Below are 23447 nucleotides of genomic sequence, written 5' to 3'. Positions count from 1 at the left end.
ACAGGACCCTCCTTCCCCCACGTTGACCTACAAAACCTAGGACTCTCAGGAGGCATCAGACAAGAGAATCAGACATGTGACCTGTAAACCACTCTCTGAAATATGCCTTTCTAGAACTTTCCTGAATTCCTAACAATGATATTCCAGCTTTCTTTAAAAACCTCTACGCCTCCTAAATGGCAGAGTGGAGGAGGACGCTCCTATGGGCTGGGTGGGCAGAACACATCCACAGACTTGGACCACGACTGCGAGCATTCGATGGGCTGGGGCATGCCACGGGGCCACAGGACACCCAGACCAGAGCAGGAATGGCTGGAGCTCTACGGCCAACTGCCAGGCAGGGGGAGGGTGTTGCTCACACTCAAGCAGCCACGGCCATTCCCTGGCACACGGAGCACAAGCAAACCAGAAGACGTACCACTGGCGGTCCCCGTACCACTGCCCGAGCCAGGTCCGGGGGACGAGACCACAGTCCTGTAGGTGGGTGGTGGTGGGGGAGGTGGAGTTGCTCTCTGTCCCAACCCAAAATCTTTAGGAGATGAGATTGTTTCTAAGTAATCATCTTTAATGAAGGTCTGCTCAGCAACTTTCTTCTGGACTTCTTCTAAATTGAGCGGAGATGGTACATTGCGAGGAGGCCCAGGAGGCCCAGGAGGTCCTGGGGGACCCGTGGGGGCCGGGGGGCCAGGAGGGGCTGGAGCCAGGGAGTCATCTGGGTTGTCTGATGCTGCTGGTGGGGACACCACCTTTTCCCTTGGAGTCAACTCTGGAGTAACATGTTCCGGGGACGTGTCAGAGAAATGAACCCACTTTTCTTCAGTGTACACAGCAACAGACTTGGGGGACAACACTGGGCCAAAAATGCTGTCCAAGTCATTGATGGAGGGTAGTTTTTCAATTTTGGCCTCTGTGGCTGACTGTTCATTTCCTGTGGTCAAAGTAGTTGGTTTTAAACTTTAATTGACTTTCTTAATATTATTTATATGGGGGGGGGTGATAAGGGTGAGGCAAAGTCTGGTAGATATATTGCCCTGTGAAGTGCCTTTGTGGGAATATATCTGGCTGGGTTAGGAGCTGAAGGCGAAAGGAGAGATCCCCCCTCCATAATGTGAGCGTCATATTTTGATGCTCTTATTTATTCTTGCAAGGTGATAACAATTGGCCACTTTTACCATCACTTAAAGTGCTGAGCATGATACTGCTCTCAAGGCTGCTTATAAGAGAACCAAGGGAGCATTTCAAGAAACTCATGTTCAATTCATAAGAAACATAGGCTCTGAAAATACAAATTCCAAAAGGAGTTTGTTTCTGAAAATATGGGCTACTGCAATACAACACAGTAGACAAAGACTTGTGTGCCAAAAATCACACACATATTTTATGACTATTGTCTGCTGTAGTGTGTTTGGGGAAACTGATGATGATATCTGTTAGTTTAAAAAAAATGGATATCACATTTAGCTGTAGGTCTTCTAATACTCCAGAAACACAGCACAAAGATTAAAAAGACGTTCCCACACAAATATTTTTAAACACATGCATACACATGACACTCATGGGTTACTGAGGAAGCATTTGCTACTTATTGGCACTGTTATACATATGCCTGTTTAATAGAGAAGAAAATAATAAAAATGTAATCATTCTTTTTCGCATCAAATCTCATCTGTTAACATCACATGCTTAACTGTGGTATATATCTGCAGTTACAAAACAGAAGTCTCTTAGATGGCATCAGTAGTCTTTTTAATTCATATCAATAGTAAAAGTTAAAAACTTGTCTTCTACCGCTTGGCGTGAAACAGTTGATAACAACTGCAATTTGAAGAACTCTATATTTTTTTAAACTTTCTAATTTATTCAAATTAGAAATTGTTACTTAAATAACTGGAGGGCATGACCAGAAGTTATTTTACCTTTAAATAACTCTTGGGCTCTAAGAATTGGCTTGTCATTTCCATATTTATAGTTTGAAAGGAATTAACTTTCATGGTTCCAAGGCTAAAGATAAATGGGGTAGTATTTTGCGTGGCACACAATATTTATAATTTGGCTGCTGGTAGGTTTATTTATGTCTAACATAATTTATTGGAAATACAGGAGACCCCAGTGGCTCAAACTTGAAAACACCTGTACTTATACGACTCTGAACGATCCTTTTTTGGGGGTTTAAGTCAATATAAATTTTATAAATGACATTTCTTGCTTTCTCTTTTGTTGATAAATACCCTCTCTGTACCTATCAAATTCACCAGGCTGCATAAATTGCAAAGGATGAAACTGCTATAGAATTCCAAAATGACAAAGAACCACATTCAGATCCATAAAATAACCATTACTACTTTTGATTTGACAGTCCAATAAGACTTGGTAGATTATAAATTTTATGAATATATACTATTGATTTTAATAGAAAGCAAAGATATGTCTTTGAGATGTCTGTCTAAAAAGATGCAGAAGTTTCTTGCCACATTTCATGATCTTTATACATCTCTTTGCCATAAGATGGTAAATACTTGAATGACTACTGGGGAAAAAATTCCACACCAACAATATACCACTCATCCTGAGAACCATTTTATGTCTTTGTAGACTAGACAGTTTTAGTTCTAGCAAAAGTTTTATTGGTTCTTGGAAAAATTCAAATTATGCCTTGAATTTTTAAATCACCAAAATAAGATCCAACAAGAGGAATGGTTAATTAAACAACTTTTCATATTGGTATTTTCCCCCCTTCACTTTATAAGTGAATGTGGCTCTTATTCTACCAAGAAAAAAAATTGTGAGAAGTTTCTTTTCTTTCCTCCCTTCCTTCTTTCTCTCTTTCATGTGTGAAACCTGGAAGTGGTATTTTAAAATAAGTTTGCACAATACATTGTGATGGAAATAAAACTAAATGACAATATTGTACCATTTTAATGTAGACTACAACTTCCAAAGCATCAAGGAAATGTTGAGGTCCAGGGCTGTGCCTGTTTGCCATATAATCTTAGATGAAAGGGACCTGAAGTTTACCTGGTCCAATTGTTAAGGGGGAGCCTGTTCGAGGTGGGGTGGCTGGTACATTTTTTGGAGGCAGTGGTGGAGGTGCTGTAGAGAGATGAGAAATCAAGTATTATTGATTACATTCTTCCTAAATTACACAAGACACTAGATAAGCAGGTTAGAGTTTTTTCAATGATAGACTTGATGTTGGAAATATCATCAATGATATAAATTTTGTAAAGTTCAAAGCCAACAGATTAAAGCAGGATTATTAAAGTTCTTCAATTTTATGAGAATGAGAGTTTGCCAAAAGGATGTCAGATAGTAACAATAACATCAATGCTTTATTCATTTAAATATTATTTAATAAACTTCAATCCACAACTAAGTTCTACCTGCTATGCTAGGAACAAAATGGGTTGAATAAAAATCCTCTGCCCTCAAGGAATTGTGACTGATGATGAAAATCATGTTCACAGTTAACAATCCAGGTGTGATAATGAAAGTCAGAGGCAAAGTGACTTGGGTCAATGAAGAATGAAAAGGTTCCCTTGGTAAAAATGACAGCCAACAAAATCCTCAGATAGAAATAAGTCTAGTGTTATGGTCTCCACCAAGAGATTGCTCTTCTGAACAGGGCTTTATCACTTTATGGATGAGGTTAAAAATTACTGTTTCAACAGCTACATTTTTTTTCTTCCCTTTAATGTATGTTTTCTTGTCACTGGCCATATTTGGTTCACTCAAAAGAGTTCACACTATTTTCATAAATCATCTCAAGGTTCAGATGTGAACCTGGATGTGCTCTAATCTTTCATATCCTAAAAGCAGGCTGAGTCGGGTGCACATGTAAGCTGGAGGGCTCTTTCCACAATAAGCATGACTAACAGCTGTCCTCTCAAAGCTTAGGAGCACTTGGCCCTTAATCTTCGTTATGAGCTACTGAAAACAGCACTTCTTGTGGATCATATTTTCCCAGTCAATCAGAGGTTCCTTAGTAATGGTTTCTATAAAAAGTTGATAAAGATTGTCATCAACAAAACACTATAAAACAAGTAAAATACCACAAAGCCTAATAACCTGAAGTAATAAACCTGTGTTGCAACCATGCAATGAGCAGAACTATACAATATCCATCAATAAACAACAGCCTCTGTTGTGCTAGGTGCCACCACAGTGCATAAAACTCACTGCTCTGAAATAAGTGGTGTTTGAAGCAACACATTATCCATGCAAACATTTCATTTGTTTACCTTCTTGGCATTTAGGAAGAATTTTCTAGGAATGGTTTAGGCAACTTAGGTCTGTAAAGAAAGCTTTTTGGGGTTGGGGTTATGGCTCAGTGGTAGAGCGCTCACCTCCCTGGGTTCGATCCTTAGCACCACATAGAGAAATAAATAAAATGAAATTATAAAAAAAAAAGAAAGAAAGAAAGAAAGCTTTTCAAGGAAGTCAGGGCTTTCTCCTCTGTCTTTGTTTCCTAGTAGCATGGAGAAACATTCCAAAGTATGCTGCTGTAGTTTATATATATACAACTACAACTTAAAATATACATACATATATTTTATATTATTATAAATTATATATGATATATATAAATATAATATGTTTATATATATATTTTTTAAGTTGTAGTTGGACACAATACCTTTGTTTTTGTTTATTTACTTTTGTGAGGTACTGAGGATTCAACCCAGTGCCTCACATGTGCTAGGCGGGTCCTCTATCACTGAGCCACAACCCCAGCCCTGTTTTACATTCTTCATTTACATATTTCAAAGTTCACTAATTTAAAAAGAGTTGTTGATGATGCTGTTTTCTACTCTGTTTTTGAAGAAATATTCTTGGAAAGGTTGGCTTACATGGCTTGGTAACAATAATATTCTCAACAAATAACCTTTGGCTTTTGATTATGAATCCTCTGGGCTAATTCCCATGATCATTTTTAAATACCAAAGGCAAAACCCTGGGGAAGTTGAATTGGAAGAAGTATTAGTTGGTCTGTACATGAGCCTCTAGGAGTTAAATTACCTTCTACAGCCTCAACCCACCTTTTCCTGAGATCTAATCCTCCCATGGGTATTTTAAGGAGCACCTTCCATATGCTTGCTTGCTAAAAGCAGTCTACTGAAAGGAAAGTTCAGTTAACCCATCATACAGGTGACCTGGCCAAATAAGCAATGCATTCAGTCCAAATAGTCCAGCCCATCATAGGTGAAGGGTTACAAAGATCTCTGGACCTCCTCCAGCCAACCAGCTTTGTTTGGGCTGATGGCTGCTTTGATATAAATTTGTTCTGATTTCCTGTCTCAGCTTCTCTCTAGCAATTTCTCTTGCTTTCCAACTGTCCTTCTTTGATCTCAATGTGTCCTTTTTGTCCTATGAAGCCTCACTTGTTCTGTAGGACCAGCAGAGACCATATCTCATCAGCCCAGCAGATTCTTCAGCTCATTTACTTCTGGTTCTTACATATACATATGAAATGAATGAATGAGTGGATGAACATGTGGGACATCAGAAGAGTCTATGATTCAAGGTTAATAATATTACTTCTCTGGCTTAGATAACTTGCCATGGCCTCTTTAAACCCTATAGCCTGTTAGAATAACATCTCCCCTCGATATCATACAGTTCAAGCCTTGCTTGTGTTGACTTTCTAGGAGTCACCTGATTTCATTCTGCAGACAGACAGTAAAATGAGTCACTTATTTTTCCAGACAGAGCAGACATATAACTTACTTCCGGTGGGAAAAGGCCTTGTTAACTTTGGCGATTCCAGGCTTGGATTAATTGGCTGGCCTGCACCCCATATCTCAGGCTGATCTAAAATAACTGGAAACATAAAAAGAGAATTTCCCAGGGTAAGTTAAAAAAAGAACCTCCCTGGATTTTAGAATTTAAAAATTTCAATTTAAAGTTGAACTTTACAAAATTATTTCCCCCTTGCCTTATACTGGGAAATTATTTTAGCAATGTGCTGCTCCCATTCTTTTTAAATGGAAAACAGAAATAGAAGTGTAGTGTGTAGGGGTGGGAGGGGGCGTCTGTGTGTATGTATATAGCTGAGTAAAAACTTTCAAAATGGATTCTGCATTTTCTTCCTAGTGGTCACTTAAGGACATTCCAAATATCAGCACACATACTGGCTCCAATTCGGGTATCCATTTGAAAATTTGGGCATTAATTCCATGGATGTTTGTTTTCTTGTAAGTTGGTTTATTTAAATCTCTTATAAATATGCTTCAAAGCTGAAAATGCCTGTGTTCTGTGCAGTGGTTTCTATCTTTAAAGGGTCTCCAGGGTCTTTAAAAAAAACCCTTTTCAGCATCATAAAGAGACATAATTATTCTAAAAATGGTTGGTGAATATCTTAAGAGCACCAGAAAAATAAATGCTTAGACATCTGAAGTAAATCAGGGCAATTAGATTTTGGATCTAAGGACATTGAATTTAATATTTTTTTTTCTCTTTCTTTTCTATTGTTCTGATCTTGTTATTATGGAAATGGTGAGAAGAGCTACCTCTTTTCAGCAAGTACTGAGGTGATTCATTACACTGTGGACTGCAGACTGGGAAGCCAGTGGGATTTGCATTTGAATCTAGCCTCTAGTCTTACTTTAGAACCCTGTGCAAAGCATTGAACCTCTATGAACTTCCCTCCTTCAGTGTGAAATGGAGATAATAAGTTACTGATAAGATTGAAGCAAGTAATGGATACAAATGAAATGTTTGTAAAATGCACATTTATCAGAAGGGCAATTGCTGTTGTTATCTATTTTAATCCTTATAACACCACCAATGTGGTAATACTGGTGCCACTTTGGGAAGAGGAAACCAACGATTGATTAGTGATGAAAATAACTTGTTCATAGAAAAAGTAGAGGAGCTAAGATCTGATCCAGGCATACCTAAGTCCAAAATATAGATAGCCTTCCAGGACTTTTAAACTAGTACTAGGAGAATTAATCCATTTCAGGATCATGTGGTTGATGCAAATGGTAGAACTTTATAGGACTTCAGGGGCTGCAGTCACTTGATGGACAGATAAATCAGATTGACTGACAAGTCCACGCATGGCTCTCCTCTCAATCACATACCTCAGAAATGATCTTAGCTGTTTTGTTGTGAAGCAGCATTACTTTCATGAATTCAATGTGGAATATCACTTTGATGTTTAAGAACTACTTCTATTTTTTACATAACGTTTCTATATAGTTATGGACAGATTCAGGTCAAAAAATCAAATCCCATTTCTGCACATCATACAACTATGTCATGAAAAGCAAGACTGGTTGCAGATGAGTTAATAAGACAAATAATTGCCTGACTGCAAGGCTGCCTTAATGGAGAGAATCCAAGTTATAAACATTTAATAATAACTAAAGGAGTATTTAGAGATGTTCTTTATACATTTTCCTAACTATTAAATCATTGAAAATATTCAGGTGTGGCTGATTGCTGCTAATTTCCCAGATTCATTCTCCATTTCTCTATGGTCAAAGAGTTTAGCTGTCTACATGACACCAGATTCTCTCCAGTGGGCTTTGGCTGGTAGTGATGGGTGTCTCTTCCAGATTGCTCTGACTTTTGGCAGAGTTCCATTGGCCTCTCCCCACCACTTTTCCTCTGACAGAGGCGGGTGGGGAGTTGGAGAAGCTCTCTTGGACTCAGAGATGAAGGTAACTGATGTGGACAATATAGCAACCCTACCAGTTCAATATTGCTTTCTTCCAGACTGTTCACATGAAACAAATAAAATTCTGTTATTTAAAAAAAAATTCTATTTGTTGTTTCTTTGCTACTGAATCTTAGGCATTATACTCATTATACTTCTAAGCATTCTTGCATTTAACACATAAGGGTATTTCACCATTGGGTCCTAGAAAGATACCATTTTGTTATATGTATACCATAATGTTTTTAAATGAAACAATTTTTATAAATACATGTATATCATCAAACACAGCTACTGGAGATACATGCATTGGACATAAATGCACTTCAGGAATAGATTATATCTCTCGTACAGAGGGATTATTTTATAACAGCAAGGTATATATTATTTTTAGGCCATCCAAAAAACATGGTTGATTCTAAAAAGTTAAATATTTAACACTAGGAATAAATGTGTAATAAGAAAGCTTAGCAACGATGGCATAAATGAAGGTATTTTTCTCATAGCATTTGATTTCTAAGTTGCCAAATGACTGTAAGTCTTTTTGGGGTCTTGAGCCAGGAAACAATGCCTATCATGGTCACTTCCACTGATGGGGTGGAAAGAGATTAAATGCAGCAGAGAGGCCAGTGACAATGACTGTGATGAGTCCCAGAAGGCCTGGCTCCATTCATGCTCCTGCTAACACCCCATAGGACAGCCATTTGGTCACAGAGTGTTGACTCCTCAATAAGGATTTGTGTAGATTTGCATTAATTTTTACCAACCTTATTCGAGGAATGAGCTTATTAGCTATTAGATATTTCTGGAAGTAAATGTCACATCCTAAAATAACAGAAATATGCAAACTAAACTCCTGTTCTTGAAAATAAACCAAGATTGGAACTTTTCTTTACTATGAAGATATGATGATACATTAAAAACATACCTCAAAATATACATATCTTTTTAGATAAGTTATAATTTAATGAAAAAGGAAACAAATCTACAGAGGCAGAGTGTTTTTTCTTACCTTCCGTCTTCTGTTCATCAAACGCTGATTCTAATGGTGGGCCAAAGAGGGGAGCAAGGGCCACAGTGTCATCAGGAGGCTTTTTGCTAAATCACATACATTGAGGCAAAATACAAGAGAGGGCTCAAAAATTAATGCTCAAAAAGATATACAAGCTTTCAAATATTTTCTTGATAAAAATGGGGGGGAGAAGAAACCAATGATTAGTGATGAAAATAACTTGTTCATAGTAAAAGTTATGAAAGTTCATAGAAAGTCTTATGCATATATATGTGCAAGAATGTATATACAAAGCTATTTTATGGCTAGAAAGTATTACATCAAGATGTCAAATGTATTATGGGAAAAGAGTATTAGTCAAAGATAAAATCTCTGGTTCTCAGTGGAGGGCCAGGGTACTGGTCAAGTGGAAATAAGTTGAAGGAGAAAAGGTTTTTCAAAGCATCATGATTTTCTGTGTCTAGAAGAGATAATATTTAGAGATAATAGTTTATTGCAAAGTACCCTTTGGCCCTTATATCTAAAAAACCATTTTTATGAGTCTTTACCACATCTCTGGGTTGTAACTAAGGTAGTCTATGTATGATTGGTAAAAGTTGAGCATAGGGATGTGACGTCACAAGCCACCCAAGAAATTGGGTGTTTGAACAAGAAACTGGGTTGCTCAGCTTCTAACTTCATTGTCCCCCTCCCAGTTAAGGACTCATTATGACCTCCTAATACTCTAGCACAGTTCATATCAGAGAAAAAAGAAGAGTGCTGACGCTATTTGTGGGACAGGAGGAACACAACATATACTCTCTCCTAATTTCTACTCTAGACTCTCACAGCTGCACAATCTTCTCCATTTCTACTCCACACCTTGTGAATTCTAATGAGTTCTCTGCGTGTGATGAGGGACAGGGATGGAGAGGAGAGGACAGAGGCTGGGGAGGAAAGTAAAAGTCCTAGAAGGATCAAGATGTTAAAAAAAATAGCAGCCTTTTGGGAAAGCAATGCGCATCTGTATAATATTTTACCCAAAGAATACACTGTGAAATGCAATGTTCTGCTAAAATCAAACACCAGAGGATTCTTTTGGTTTGTGGCAGATGAGCTGCATCATGAAGCTGTGTACAGCCTGAGAGACTTTCCTTCATAGAGCCGGCCATATAAACGTATTTCAGATCAACATTTCAGAAGCTAAAAGATCTTATTATATAGACCTTTAGCCTTTTCATTAGTGAAGGGACCACATTCTGATAGGGAGTTACTTTAGATAACTGCACAGTATTTCCCTAAAAAGTCTTCCTGGGGCTGCACTTATGAGAAATGGTAACATGCTACGGATGCATGAATTTGTACATGTAGGTATGCCCTTCATTAACAGGAACCAAGAGTTTTGACCAGAAGATATTTGCCTAATTGTTAAGAGTTCGTGAGGCCTCACATAAAACACAATTCATGTCTTTCATGCTCACCTTATAAGTTCTGGAGTTGGTGTGGAACGCCGGGGCCTGGCCACTTCTTCACCTGATGCACAGGGACAAAAGACCTTTTCAGGCACGTTTTTACCCTTCCCTTCTGATGTGTCTAATGAACTATGTTTGGAAACACTTAGAGATTGAAGTCCCATCAATAAACAATTCAATAAGAAAACTCTGCAAAAGAAACCCTCTCCCCTGGCATCGCAACAGAAATATATTTGTCACATGTAGTGGCATTTTCTCTGGCATTTGTAAAACCTCATTAACCAAGGAATTACCATAAACAAGCCATGGAATAGAAGATTTGTACACTCCAGCACTCAGTGGAATAGCATACCAGTCTTTGAATGTCTGCTGCCTTGATCAGTTCTGCTTCCCAATTACCATAAAAGAATGACAAAGCAGCCATATGTACATAGTAAATGAATCCAGCATTTTCTGCCTCTTCTCTTCTTGAAATGCCAAGAAAATATTTTATCTTTTAACTATGAACCGTGAATTTATAATTCCCTAGGATGTGTTGTATGCAGCAGAGGAAAATCATGCCCTATGTATATTATAACCCATATCATATCACTTTGGTTGATTAAAATATTCATATCAAATAACATAAGAATGGGTAAGTTGAATTTACCTTTAGTTCCTTCTGGCTTCCTCTTCTCCCCACCCCGATTAGCAAATGCACACTTGATTAAACTCATTTCTAAACTTAAATAATTCAGCAATAGTCGACAAATACAGGGAGAAAATAGCAAAGTTTTTCCAAAAAAAAATTAAATTTTTGAATTTAAACATTAATTATTCAGAACCCAGAGAAGCACTCTATTATAACAAGAATTCTTTGCTGTAAATGTAAAAAAAAAATAAAAAAGGAAAAAACAAAAACAAAAAAGTAAGCTTTAAAAATCAAACCCAAGAGTTTATAAATCAAATGTATATATGCTCCAAGAGCCAAGGAACTATTCCTTCTTTCAAATTGTACTCTATTTCTGGTAGCTATGATATACTTACTGGATAAGTTCCTTTTAATTGCACCCTAGAATTAGAAATAGACACTATAAGGCTTACGACCACATATATGTTATGTACAATACGTATTATTTCTGTCATTGCAATTAAACTGAACTCAAAGAAATGCAGAAGGAAAAAATAAAAATTTTCTCAGAACCATACTTAAGTTGGAACTTGTGGACACACACATAAATCAGTTTTTCATTTTATTTGAAGATTGTAGTGTGGAAGGGAAGGTAAATCCTAAGTCTTTTGACTGAGAAAAACCCCTTACCTGGGTAGATTTGAGAAATTAAAGTCAAATAATGAATAGTCCATTAAAAACAAAACCCCTCCTAAACTCTAACTGATAAGAGGGTAAATCCAAGTTTAACATATGTTTGACATTTGAAAGTTCTAGACTGTATTTAGGAATATTGACTGCTCCTAGTCAGGTGGGATCTCCAAAGTGTTAGTAGAACCAGTCATCAGCTACTAATTCAATTAAAAAAATTGGCAAGTGTTAAAGGGGCGGGGGAAACTTAGGGGCTTCTACCACTGAATGAAGGGTTTTTAATTCAGGAAGCTAAGGAGTTCCACCTCTCCAATTTCTTCCACATGTCTGCCACTAGACCCATCAATCTACTGATTGAGTTATTTCTTTAGCTCAAGACATTATGATGCTATTGGAATGCAAATAGTTTTGGCAGAAATACTGTGGAGCAGGTCATTTCTAGCTTTTATAATGTCTTGGCATAAACTTATTCTGAAAACAGAAGAATTGAGAACAATTTTTGAATTAAAAACAGAAGCTGTGAAAGATCCTTTGTGTGGGATGCAAACCATGGGACCACTGTAGGGTTACATCATGGGGTAGGGCATGACTAGGCATGGCCTGACTTAAGAGAATACCAGGGACACAGTTGAGGGCAGGGAAAGCAAAGGGTTAGGACCATGGACCATCTTGGTGAGTTGCCACCAAACACGTTTTCCCCTATTTTCTATCTATGGTGAAAGCTGGACCTGGTGGTCACAGATCTGTTTTCTTCTTTCAGACTACAGCATTAACAACTTAGGACAAGATCCAGCACCTCTGTAATAGAACTATAAGAAGCTTCTTTTTTCTTTTTCCTAAGGACATATCAGAATTTTCTGTTCTCTTTTGAACCAATTTAGGATGGAGGAGCAGTTTCAATCTGAACAAAGATCTATTAGGTGTTTTCTGGCAAGTGGCTCAATCCAATTATTATTTTATGACTTGTTTTGACCAAAATGCAATTTGTTTTCCCTTACTACATGTGCCAGATAGTAGATTAGTGCATAATTAGCAAAAAAAATTTAAATATGCTTATTTAATTCTGCTAAGGTCATTAGGGGAATTTGGATATGAGGGTTATTTTTATTTTTATTTTTCATTTTTTTGTAATAAGGGTCTGTAGACAAACAACTAGAGAACAAATTATTTAAATGAGGCTAAAAGTTTTTTTTTTCTGGGTTAGGGACCTTCTTGATATTGAGAATTAAATAAGGTTTTAATAGTTAAATAGGTTTAGATAGTCAAATACAAGATCAATAAGTTGGCATTGAGGGAACAGGGCCAATCCAGTTCTGTGAGAACTGATATCCAGTTGTTAGGAGATTCCAGGGGGCAGACTGAAGGTACTTTGGTCTCTCTGTCCTATTCATTTTATTAAAAATGTTAATATCCGAGAAACAATAAAGGTAGAAAGCTTCTTTTGTATTCATCAGTTATTACTGAAAGGCACTAGAGAAGCAGTCCCTATACCATTTTTATTAAATACTTCTCATGAATGAATGATCATAAGTTAAGGACAAGCCAGAGATGGAAGAAATATGCAAGAAAACCCTGATGGTTGGAAATTAGAAACAATAAGTTTGTTTGGAAAAGAACAGGTATTTGAAATACCAGCAGCAAATCAATAGCAATGGAAAAGAAAGTCCCACTGTGAGCTGGATCCAGCACACTTGTCACCATGACAAATCTCCAACAGGGTTGGGGTGTCCACACAAACCACACTTGGGACAGAAGCCCATTGACCTAAAACCTCCTCTTAATATATGAACATATTTTCCTCCTTTCAGTGATTTATCTATATGTATATTGTGAATCCATTTTCTTTATTTTTTAATTAATGAAACCCACTCTTCCCTCATCTGATATACCACCCAACTGCTGGGTTGGAATACTCACATGTATAGAGCAGTCCCTACAGATGCCTTGTTTAACCTCAGGTGTATAGTGTAAACAGAAAACCATCAGCATCACCTGGGCAGGGTACTTGCCTCAAACTAATTAGCTGAACAGACACAGGCATAGGGATATTTCATAGGGTGTTGATTTCAGTTTTATTTCCTCTTTAACATGACTGGCTAGGTAGACAGGGTGGAGGGGAGTCATTTCAAAAACAGCAGGTTCTTGTCATTGCTCTACATTCTTCATGCTCTTTAACTTGAGGAAAATGAGATTCCACTTAGACCAATGAGAACTACCCTTGATCTACCCTACCAGAATTGTCTTCAGTGATGAAATTTAGAATGATCTGACAATCTAGGAGTATTGAGTTGAAAGTAAGTCTGACCCCAAAATGTAAATTCTAAGTATGTATTAGTGTATAGTGGTTGATGTAAGTTATAGTCCAAGCACATATTTTGAACACAGGCTTAAGAACAATGTGGCTTAAAAATGATTCTTTACTTTCTTTATAGTTTTATGATTCTTTATTATCACATTACTATCAACTTCTATGGGTCTTTCTGGCCAATCTGCAGTCCTTGGAGATGTACACACACACACACGCACACCACAATGTATACAAATACATTTTTTAAAATTTAGCATTAGGAGTTAGGATTCCCAAGTATTGATTTATTCTGTTATGGAAACATGCTCTGATAATTCTAAAACATGCCCTTGACACTTAGAAAATCAGAGGATTCCAACCAGTAAACCTAATTCATCTGCCTCATTCACACTGAGTTATCATAAATTTAATGGGAAACCAACCTGGCCACCTTGCCTTGGCAGCAATTTTCTCTATACATGTTTAAGGTAAAATGTTGAGAGTTCTTACCGGGCTGCGCCTCTGTGATCAGCAAAAAGGAATAGAGAACAGACACCTAGTCAGAGAATGATGGATCAGTCAACAGGCGTGGATAATCCAAGACTTCAACATGGCCACCACACACACACCCCAAATAATCAGGCCAGAGAAAGAAAGACAGGCAGGCTTTGTGTTTAGGGCTTGTTTAAACCATGGAAGGCTTTGCAGAACCTTACAGAGGGACTGTTGTATGATACAGCTTTGCTCATGGGGATGTTCAAGCTTTAGTTATGTGCATGGAAGAAAAAGGCAGAAACATACAAAGTCTTTACTGATGGTGTTAATGTCTTACCACAAGGAGTTTTCTCCAGATTATTTGAAGAGGAAGGTCTAAGAGAGTAGAGAGTGCAGGGAAGACTGTTTCCCTGTGTGCAACTGGGTGTTGTTTGTTAGCAAGCATCACAGATGCATTTCCCATAACTAGGGCCTAAAAGGGAGCTTCCAAACAAATTAGGAGGAATGTAGAGAGCCCTCTTCTTCCGTTTTTCTTTCTAGTGTTCTATTTAGAATGTGTGCTTCTGAGGACCTTCCATTTTTTGCTAAGTATCTGTCCTTGGCCTGGCGATGTGGGCATCCCATGAGTAGGCATGTGATGGGGAAGATGAGTAGCTCCTGATAAACACAGAAGGAACAGGGGAAACTGCTCAGCAACAGAACATGGGTGGACCCAACCGTGTCTGGAAAACACAAACAAGCAGACACATGACCTCTCTTTCCTCCAACCGTGACTGTAGCTGCCACCAATTTACCCCACAGCCTCTGATTACTGTCCCTCTTTAGGATCTTTTTTGCAGTAACATGAGTGACTAGGGTGTGGGAGGGGAGAGAGATGTGCAGAAGTTTGCGGATGTGAATATGGGCTAATCCAGGATTCACCAGATTCGCTCCTGGCCTCAGACAACTCAGGTCAAGAGCAACAAAAGAGAGGTACAGGAGGCTGCTCAACAGGAGGAGGCTGGCTACTTTTCAGAACAGACAGGACACAAAGGCCTGTAGCCTTTTTATCTGGGAGGCCTCGAGGGGGATCTAATCCACTGCTTTTATGATGCAGAGAGGAAAGGGAGGTTCCAGGACACATAGCTAGTAAATCCGCAGAACCAGAGGCAGAATTTAGATCTCAGATCTTCTGTTCTGTTCTTTTCATGATTTTAAGTGTGACCTTGTGGGAGGATTTCTAGAGCAGAGAATCACTGAGGCTAACATCCAGGAACTGTGATTTCTCAGACCGGTTTCATAAGTGGCTAGGACTTTAAACACACTTACTTTAGTCAGTTTTCCTTGTAACAATTTAGACTTTATTATTTGCCCTATTTTCTAGGGACTGTTCCCTATTGATCCCACTTTTCTCATAAACCTGTCTGTATGAATGCAATTTAAGCAAAATTAGAAAAAAAATGTCATTTATCAATTGTGTATTTGAGTTTAAATAAGATCACTTACAGACTAACCTATATCATGTTTTGAGGAATATTCACTATTTCAGAGGAAGATTCCTTAGTGACCAAAGTTCTTTTATAAAGAAGCACATGTGGGGGCTGAGGATATAGCTCAGTTGGTAGAGTGCTTGCCTTGCATGCATCAGGCCCTGGGTTCGATTCCCAGCACCACCACCAAAAATCACATGTGGGAATTTCATGACAAACTTTCAAAATAGATGACTAAAAGTGACACAGTTCCCATAGTATAGAATTATAAGAAGTAATGTGATATAAAATGCAGATCTCAACCATAGAGAGTCAGAATCTTAACTACAAGAAAATTATCAATGTAAGATGATAAGAGAGCTTTTCAAAATAATTTTGAACATATTGATCCACTCAAATTGTTGTATCTTAATTTTTAATGAAATAAAAACCTGTATTTTAAATCAATAGTTCAAACTTATAATTTTCCTAGAAAAAGATCATCTTAAGAAATAGCATTTCGGAAACTGTCATTCCAAATTCTTTCATCAGACTAGAATGTTCAAATTCACATGGTCACTGTTTGATTAACATGAATCCAAAAGTCACGTGTATAAGTCATACAACATGCAGACGCAGAAGTTCTACAATTAAGGGATAGCTGAAATCCTCAAAAGAAAAGGGTTTCCAGAAATAAAATGAAAGGACTTTACATACATTATCACCACTGAAGAGCTCTGCTGGACAAAAAGGTGAGCCAAATTATTATTAGCCATGAGGGAGGGGTCTTTGTTAAAATTTCTATTTTACCCTTTCCCCTGTCATTTCTCAAGAATTTCAAAACATTTAGCATTTTGTTTTTGTTCTACTGACATACAGAATTTGCATCAAAGATAGAAGAAAATAAATTTAGCATTTGGTCTTGATTTATTCTAAAAATTGAGGGATCTAGGTCAAGACTTAAAGACTCAAATGCCTAGAGGGGGAGGAACACATGGTACTGGGTGTCAAGGCAGGGCTGGTCATGAAGTCCTGGGGAACTGGCCACTATTCAGGTGCACCCGGTGTCTGCCATGTGCAAATGTGGGCCTAGTGCTCTTAGGTCTTATTTTTGTTTTTATTTTTGATTATTTATTTATTTACTTTTTTTTAATGGTACTAGAGATTGAATCTAGGGCCATGTGCTTATGAGACATATGCTCTACCACTGAGCTCCATCTCTCTCTCTCTCTCTTTTATTCTGAGGCAGGGTCTTACTAAATTGCCTGGGTTTTTCTCAAACTTGTGATCTTCCTGCCTCAGCTTCCCGAGTTGATGGGATCACAGGTATGTGCTACTATGCCTGGCTGCTGTTAGATCTTTACAGAGAAGATGAATATCCAAATTTTTTTTTAAAAAATTGAAATGTTCTAGTTTTCAAATGTAGGCTAAAATTGTTTTAAACTGCACAACCAAATAAAACACCTATTCAGTTGTTAAGATTCTGCAGGTGGCCAATTTGTCCCTGATTGCAGGCATTTGTATCTCACATAATCAGTTCTCATAAGTTCTGCTGTTGTTATTTCATCTCTATGCCTGATTGCTCAGAGTCTTTGCAGTTGGACTACTTGTGTTTTGAACAGATTTCCTACATTCCTAATTAAACATTAGTTGTTCAATTCTCTTGGGTTTCTGGTATATTCTGGAGAAGTTTCTGGGAATCATTTTTATGTTCCTTTGCACTTTTTTTTTGATGATTAACTCCAGATAACCCTTTCTTTGTATTTTTAGAGTGGGTAAACAGCTAACTTATCATTTGGTCACTAGAATGAAGATCTTCCTTTAGCTAGAACATGTTTATCTCAAAATTTATATAATTTTCAAATATGAATATTCTTCCCTAAAAGAAAATATTGTTTCGACAATGTCCTTCTACCACGCCATAGGGTTGTTATTTTTTTGGACAACAAAACTTATTTAAATTCAGTTAATTAGGATACCTTAATCATTTATTTTTTCCTCTTTTGTTTTTTGTCCTGTGCTGGGATGGAACTCTGGGCTTCACACATGATAGACAAGTGCTCTAGCACTAAGCTACACTCCCAGCCCCTGAGATACCTTGGTCTTAACCAAGGTGGGCAAGTATTTTGAGAAACTTATAAGTAACTAAATATCATTTTTCTTGCTTAAAAATTCACTAAATAACCAAGCCTCAGATTTTGAAATATCTTCATTTGCTAAATTCAGTGCTTTGGGGAAACAGAGAAAAATGAGTGATAAAATATAAAGCATCAAACACTTTTATGCAGTTTGGTCACAGAAAATTAAGGGATTCATGTTACAGAATTTTCTAGAAAAGAATTAGAATGTTGGAATTAAGTTTATTATTATGATCCCAGCAAACATTACTATTTGTTTTCAAATGCACTTGGGTGGGAACAAACTATCCAGCAAGCTCCTATTGGTGCCACTATTGTCCTTGTTCGTTTGTATTTAAGCTTGTCCCCATATATTACAAGTCTGATCACAGAGAACACCTATTGTATCATGTTTTAGATGATCTGAAATTCCATGTGGGAAATGAAACAAAGAACCTGCCACTAACCAACATATCATTCAGAGGTGACGAGTCCAAGACATCAACAAGACAGATATTTCCAAAGAAAAACAAGGCAAGACCCATTCTTGAGGTCAAGACACACAGATGAGAATGAAAAGATGTACTTGCTAAAGTTGCTTTAAGGACAACAGGTGTAAAACCAATGAGGAATGGAGAATCTGTAAAGTACAGCAGGCAAATTTGAAGTGGTCAAATTTGGTTAATTCTAAGAGTGATCTAGGATCAAGAAGAATAGATGAAATTGGCAACATATACCAAAAGGTCACTGAGGGACACCAGCCATGTTTTACTGTCACATAACATGTGACAGATAGTTGACAGTTACCATAGAAGTGGGCATTCAGCTTAGTGATCACCAAAATCGTAACTATAACAATAGATGCTCATTTTAGTTTTTGGAAAAAAAAAGATGTGGGCCCATAGTTTGATAAATTTTAATATTTCAATCCCATTTCTCAATGCTTTTTGTGCCTTCCATTTCTCCAGCCCCCTTCACAGGGACTTTCTTCAAGTGCAGCATTCTGCATGTGGTGTAGAGACTGGCATGATTGGTTCAACCGGCAGGCTAAGAGGTGACAGAATTATTGCAGTGTCCACTTAGGTGAGTTAGGTAGAATCAACCAACCACTTCTTGGTGTTTGTTAACATGAAAATACATTTTTACATTTTACAGTAGTGGTCATGGCATCTTGGGAACATGTTCCCAATAAACCAGGCAAGGAAAAGAACATAAGCCCCTCCTCCCACCCTGAGATCTTTTCGTTTTTCTAACATAAAAAGATGTAGGTACCTCATAACAAATTTGTGCTGCCATTAAAAATCAGCCACTGGCACTAAAAAGTAACATGCAGGAGATGATTTACATTTTATAAAGATCCTCTTTCTCAGTCTCTAACAATTCCAGGAGGGGATATTTTGATTTACTAAAACAGAAACAAGTTAACAAAAAAACCTTCAAGACTCCCTAAAACTTCCTTTTCCCAGGCCAGCTTCAGGACCATTCAGGTTGCTACATGTGGTACATTAAACAAAAAAAATCAACTTAAAAAATGTTTGCCTAACTCACGGTATGTATGTGTAGTTTGACTAATTCAAGTGGAAGCTGCAATAAAGAAACCGTAGCACCTACAATATTTATTTGATCACATGCCTGTGACTGAAACAGAGGTGAATCTTCACAAAATTACCTATGGCCCTTAATAACAGGGTTGCAAAATCACTAAGCAACCAACTTCCTTTTTTTCCCCAGGTGGTGTAATTAGATCTTGTCCTGGTTCAAAAGGTTTGTTTTCAAATTCAAACTTGTTTAGGTATATAACACAGTCATTAGATATGCAGATGGTGACAGTGAACAGAATTAATAATGTTTGGCCAAAACATGGAAAGGACTTCTTATTTCTTACCGGACTTTTCCTCTAAAAGCGAAGGCATGGGGAGGGAAAATAAAGAGAAAATGAGAGAGGTAACATGTATCTTCTAGAAGAAATACCCAAGGCTCAGAAAGACCTCACAAGACCGCTCTGTAAAGCACTGCTTCTGTACATGCTTCCGCTGTGTCTGATATGGTCATTTCTAGGCTGCTGTTTTTAGTTCAAACTTCAGAGGGCAAAAGGTATGGCCTCCACTGGAGCACATTCTGAGTTTTCTTTTGAATAGTTTATTTTATCAAACAGATTTGTGCCCTGAAAATAGAAGTAGCTCTTGTCATATTGAAAGTGGTTAGGAAATGCCATTTATGTATTGCAGCCAGATCTGGTCATGAAACTACAAGGTGACTTTCCCAGAAACTCGAGTCCTGCTAGAAAACCTGGTACTTATCTTTTCTCAAGCAGCTCTGGCTAGAGCCATGGATTCTTCTTTGAAGCTATCTTTCATTCTCCCCACCATTCCATGGACTCTTTTTAATTTTTTTTTTTTTTGTACCAAGGATTGAACCCAGGGGCACTTAACCACTGAGCAACATTCCCAGCCCTTTCTATTTTTTATTTTGAGACAGGGTCTCATCTCCCTAAGTTGCTTAGGGCTTTGATAAGTTGCTGAGGCTGGCTTTGAACTTGTGATCCTCCTATCATAGCCTCCAGAGGCACTGGGATCACAGCCATGCCCATACCTGGCCCATGGACACTTCCTAAGAGTCAATCCTCTCATTTCCTCAGCAACTACCTTAGCAAGGCCCTCATTATTTCTTGCTGACTGTGGACTCCAGTAGTCTCCTACACATACTTCTTAGTTGACGCTGATCTTATTTCCTGTTTTATCTCCTAATCCACTCTTCACACTATCCCCAGAATCATTTTCCAGAAACAGAAGCTAATAAATTACCCCCTTCTTCAAAAACCAGAGAATACAATGGGAACCCTGTTTGGGGCTCTGAAGGTCTTCCTGTGGGCTGCAGTTTGCCATCACAGCCTCACCTTCCTCTGTGGGCTTTCTGTGAGGCCCATGTGTAGCTGTAGCTCTCCTTGACCCCTCCAGACAAAGACAGCACTCACAGGCTCCCTTGCCTTTTTTTTTTTTTTTTTTTTTGGTGGTGCTGGGGTTTGAAACCAGGGCCTTGTGCATGTGAGGCAAGCACTCTACCAATTGAGCTATATCCCCAGGCCCCTTCCTTGCCTTTTGTCCACACTGCTTCTGCCTTCCAAGCCTTGTCCTTCTCTTCTGTCAAAATCTTATTCATTCTCCAGTAACATTTCTCTCATGAGATCTTTTTCTAAGCCTCCCAGTCAGAATAAATTGTCCCCTACTCTCGCTTGATGGCAGCACATTCTTTTTCTTTAAAACAATAAATAAATATTGAAGGCCTTTCTATTTGCTTGGCATTTATTAGCCTTTGGGAAAACAAAGGTACACATTGCTACTATATTTTCCCAGTTTTTGTTTTGTTCTGTATCATTTAGATGTCTCTACACAATTATTAACTCACTGTAATGTTACAAATGAATCTTCTTTAGCCCCAAACATGGTGCTAGATACATAGTAGGTTCTCAAAACATGTTGATGAATTCACTTTTGAGGGCCATTAAAACATTATACAAATGTTTGAAGCATAGCCTTTTGATATATGGCAAGATGAATTGCTCTCTGGAATAAGGCTGAATTGTAAATGGCACAAGGCACGTGACCCCATTTGTAATGGTTCCTTCACCAGCTCCTATAAATATTTCACTTAGCTCCCACTTAATTGTTAATTTCTCTGCCCATTAGTGACCTTAGGTGCTAACATATGTTACAAAGGCTCCAAGAAAGTGACATAGCTTCACGCAGACATTAGTATGGAATTATGTGATCAGATCTCCAGGGTAGAATTTGCTTCTATAGCAAATATGCATGCTTCAGAGCAGCTGAGAACTGAGAGAGGACCATATCCTTGAGGCCACTTTCAAAGGCAGATGTTTGGTAAGTAGCACAGAGAAATGAAAATTATTAACAAGGTGCAGGCTCTCAATCTACAGAAAAAAGTAATTTGGAAGTTAAAAATCAAATAACCCTGTAAGGGGTTGTCATGGTGGAAGAAGGATGTGAGATTTTATGTATTCAAATTAGCTCAGCCCCTAATTTTCTGGATGCTTTTGGCTAAGTCACAGCGCACTTCCATTAAGCATTTTCTACAGTAGGGATAATCCTATAGTAAGATTCCCCTTGTGGGGTTGGGGTAAGGATTAAAAACATGGATGACACGGACTGTTAAAATTCCATAAGAATTTGCTGTTGTTTTACCTTGTGTGGTTGGTTGGTGTCATTATATTGTCTCTAATTTATCCATGAAGAAAAGGAGGCTCAGAGGAATTCCAAGGTCACATAATTACAAAGGAACATGGCTATGACTAGATCCCAGATTATCTAACCCCAGAGAGGCTGGTCCAGCCATGTCCCCTAAGGAGACTGAACCCACTTTCAGGGTCTTATCACCTTTGTGATCTAAAAACAATAGAGCTAATACTCAGAGATCATAAAGAATGGAAAATACACTTTATCCTTCCAATGAAGGAATTAAACAGATCATATCAATTTATAGTAGCAGGTCTCAGAGAACAAGCTACTCGGAGGGTGAACTTGTGTTTAGAGACAGGCTTTCAGTCTTTGGGATTAAACTCTGATGATATAATATAATTTTCAATCTTTTTTGTCTAACTAAATACACCTCATTTAATTAATATCCAAAGAATAAACATGAGCACATAAATGATAAGGACCCCTACCCTTCTCCCTGTATCTTTCAATCCCACAATGCATGATGTCTGAAACCATCTTTATTCAACATGTTGTTTTGTTTTATTAGCAGCTACCTACACTTATAGTCAATGGCCTCTTAATTTAAGGGTTTCTTCAGAATGTAAAAAAAAAAAGAAAAAGGAAAAGAAAAAAGAAAACAAAGCATGACAATTCTCTTTATGGGAAAACAAAAATATTTCTTGATTTAAAATGAGCTAACATGAAAAAAACCACAAAATTCTGAATTTGACTTATTTTGCTCAAAATTATGATCTCCAGTTTCATCTAATTTCCTGCAGGTAACATAATTTCATTCTTCTTTATGGCTGAATAAAGCTCCATTGAATATATGTCATATTTTCTTTATCCATGCATTTGTTGAAGGACACCTAGGCTTATTCTATTATGGGGCTATCGTGAATTGTGCTGTGATAAACAAGAGTATGCGTGCATTTCTAAAGTATGCTGACCTTAATTCTTTTAGATAAATACTATAGAGTGCAATAGTTGGATCATGTGGCAGTTCTATTTTTGGATTTTTGAGGAACCTTTATACTAATTTCCATGAAAATAGAAGGGACACCATTAGGGTAGAGGTAGGGAAACAGGGGGAGGGAAAAGAGAAGCAAGGGGAGGTATTTGGGAGTGAAATTGGTTATACTTTTATGTATATATAAGTATGCCACGATGAAACTCACTATTTTGTATATTTAATATGCACCAATTAAAAATAAAAAATAAAGTACTCTAACAGCATTAGAGTTTATTTTTAATTATGGAAAAAATAAGAGAATTGAAGAAATGTTTATTCCAGGTTCACTTTTAAATAGAGATAGAATAAGTAAATTTTTAGATTGGACAATGCATTTACCTAAAACATGACCACTGCATGATCTCTAAGAACAGGGATTTTCTCATGTGATGCCCTAAGAAAACACAGTTACCACCTGGTGCAGTGGCATATGCCCAATTTCCATCGATTC

The 23447-nt window shown here is 37.6% G+C and overlaps 1 protein-coding gene across 15 annotated transcripts in view; it reads right to left on the bottom strand.

Annotated features, from left to right (window-relative positions):
- The window catches only part of Sgip1 (SH3GL interacting endocytic adaptor 1), a 201273-nt gene that overhangs the window by 58356 nt on the left and 119470 nt on the right, over positions 1-23447 (bottom strand). For 8 of the 15 annotated variants that reach the window (XM_071617931.1, XM_071617932.1, XM_071617934.1 and 5 more), the window contains 5 exons: positions 11150-11174; positions 10133-10184; positions 8673-8758; positions 5725-5817; positions 3016-3090 (listed from right to left, as the gene is read on the bottom strand). In XM_071617931.1, the coding sequence (XP_071474032.1) occupies positions 3016-3090; positions 5725-5817; positions 8673-8758; positions 10133-10184; positions 11150-11174 (331 nt within the window). Of the gene's footprint in view, positions 1-418; positions 929-3015; positions 3091-5724; positions 5818-8672; positions 8759-10132; positions 10185-11149; positions 11175-14220; positions 14233-19655; positions 19668-23447 lie in introns of all 15 variants that reach the window. The other 7 variants (XM_071617925.1, XM_071617928.1, XM_071617930.1 and 4 more) reach the window with 2 other exon arrangements.

The sequence above is a fragment of the Marmota flaviventris genome, chromosome 10 (assembly GCF_047511675.1).
Source record: "Marmota flaviventris isolate mMarFla1 chromosome 10, mMarFla1.hap1, whole genome shotgun sequence".
NCBI lineage: Eukaryota > Metazoa > Chordata > Mammalia > Rodentia > Sciuridae > Marmota > Marmota flaviventris.
This window is presented reverse-complemented; position numbering and strand designations above follow the sequence as displayed.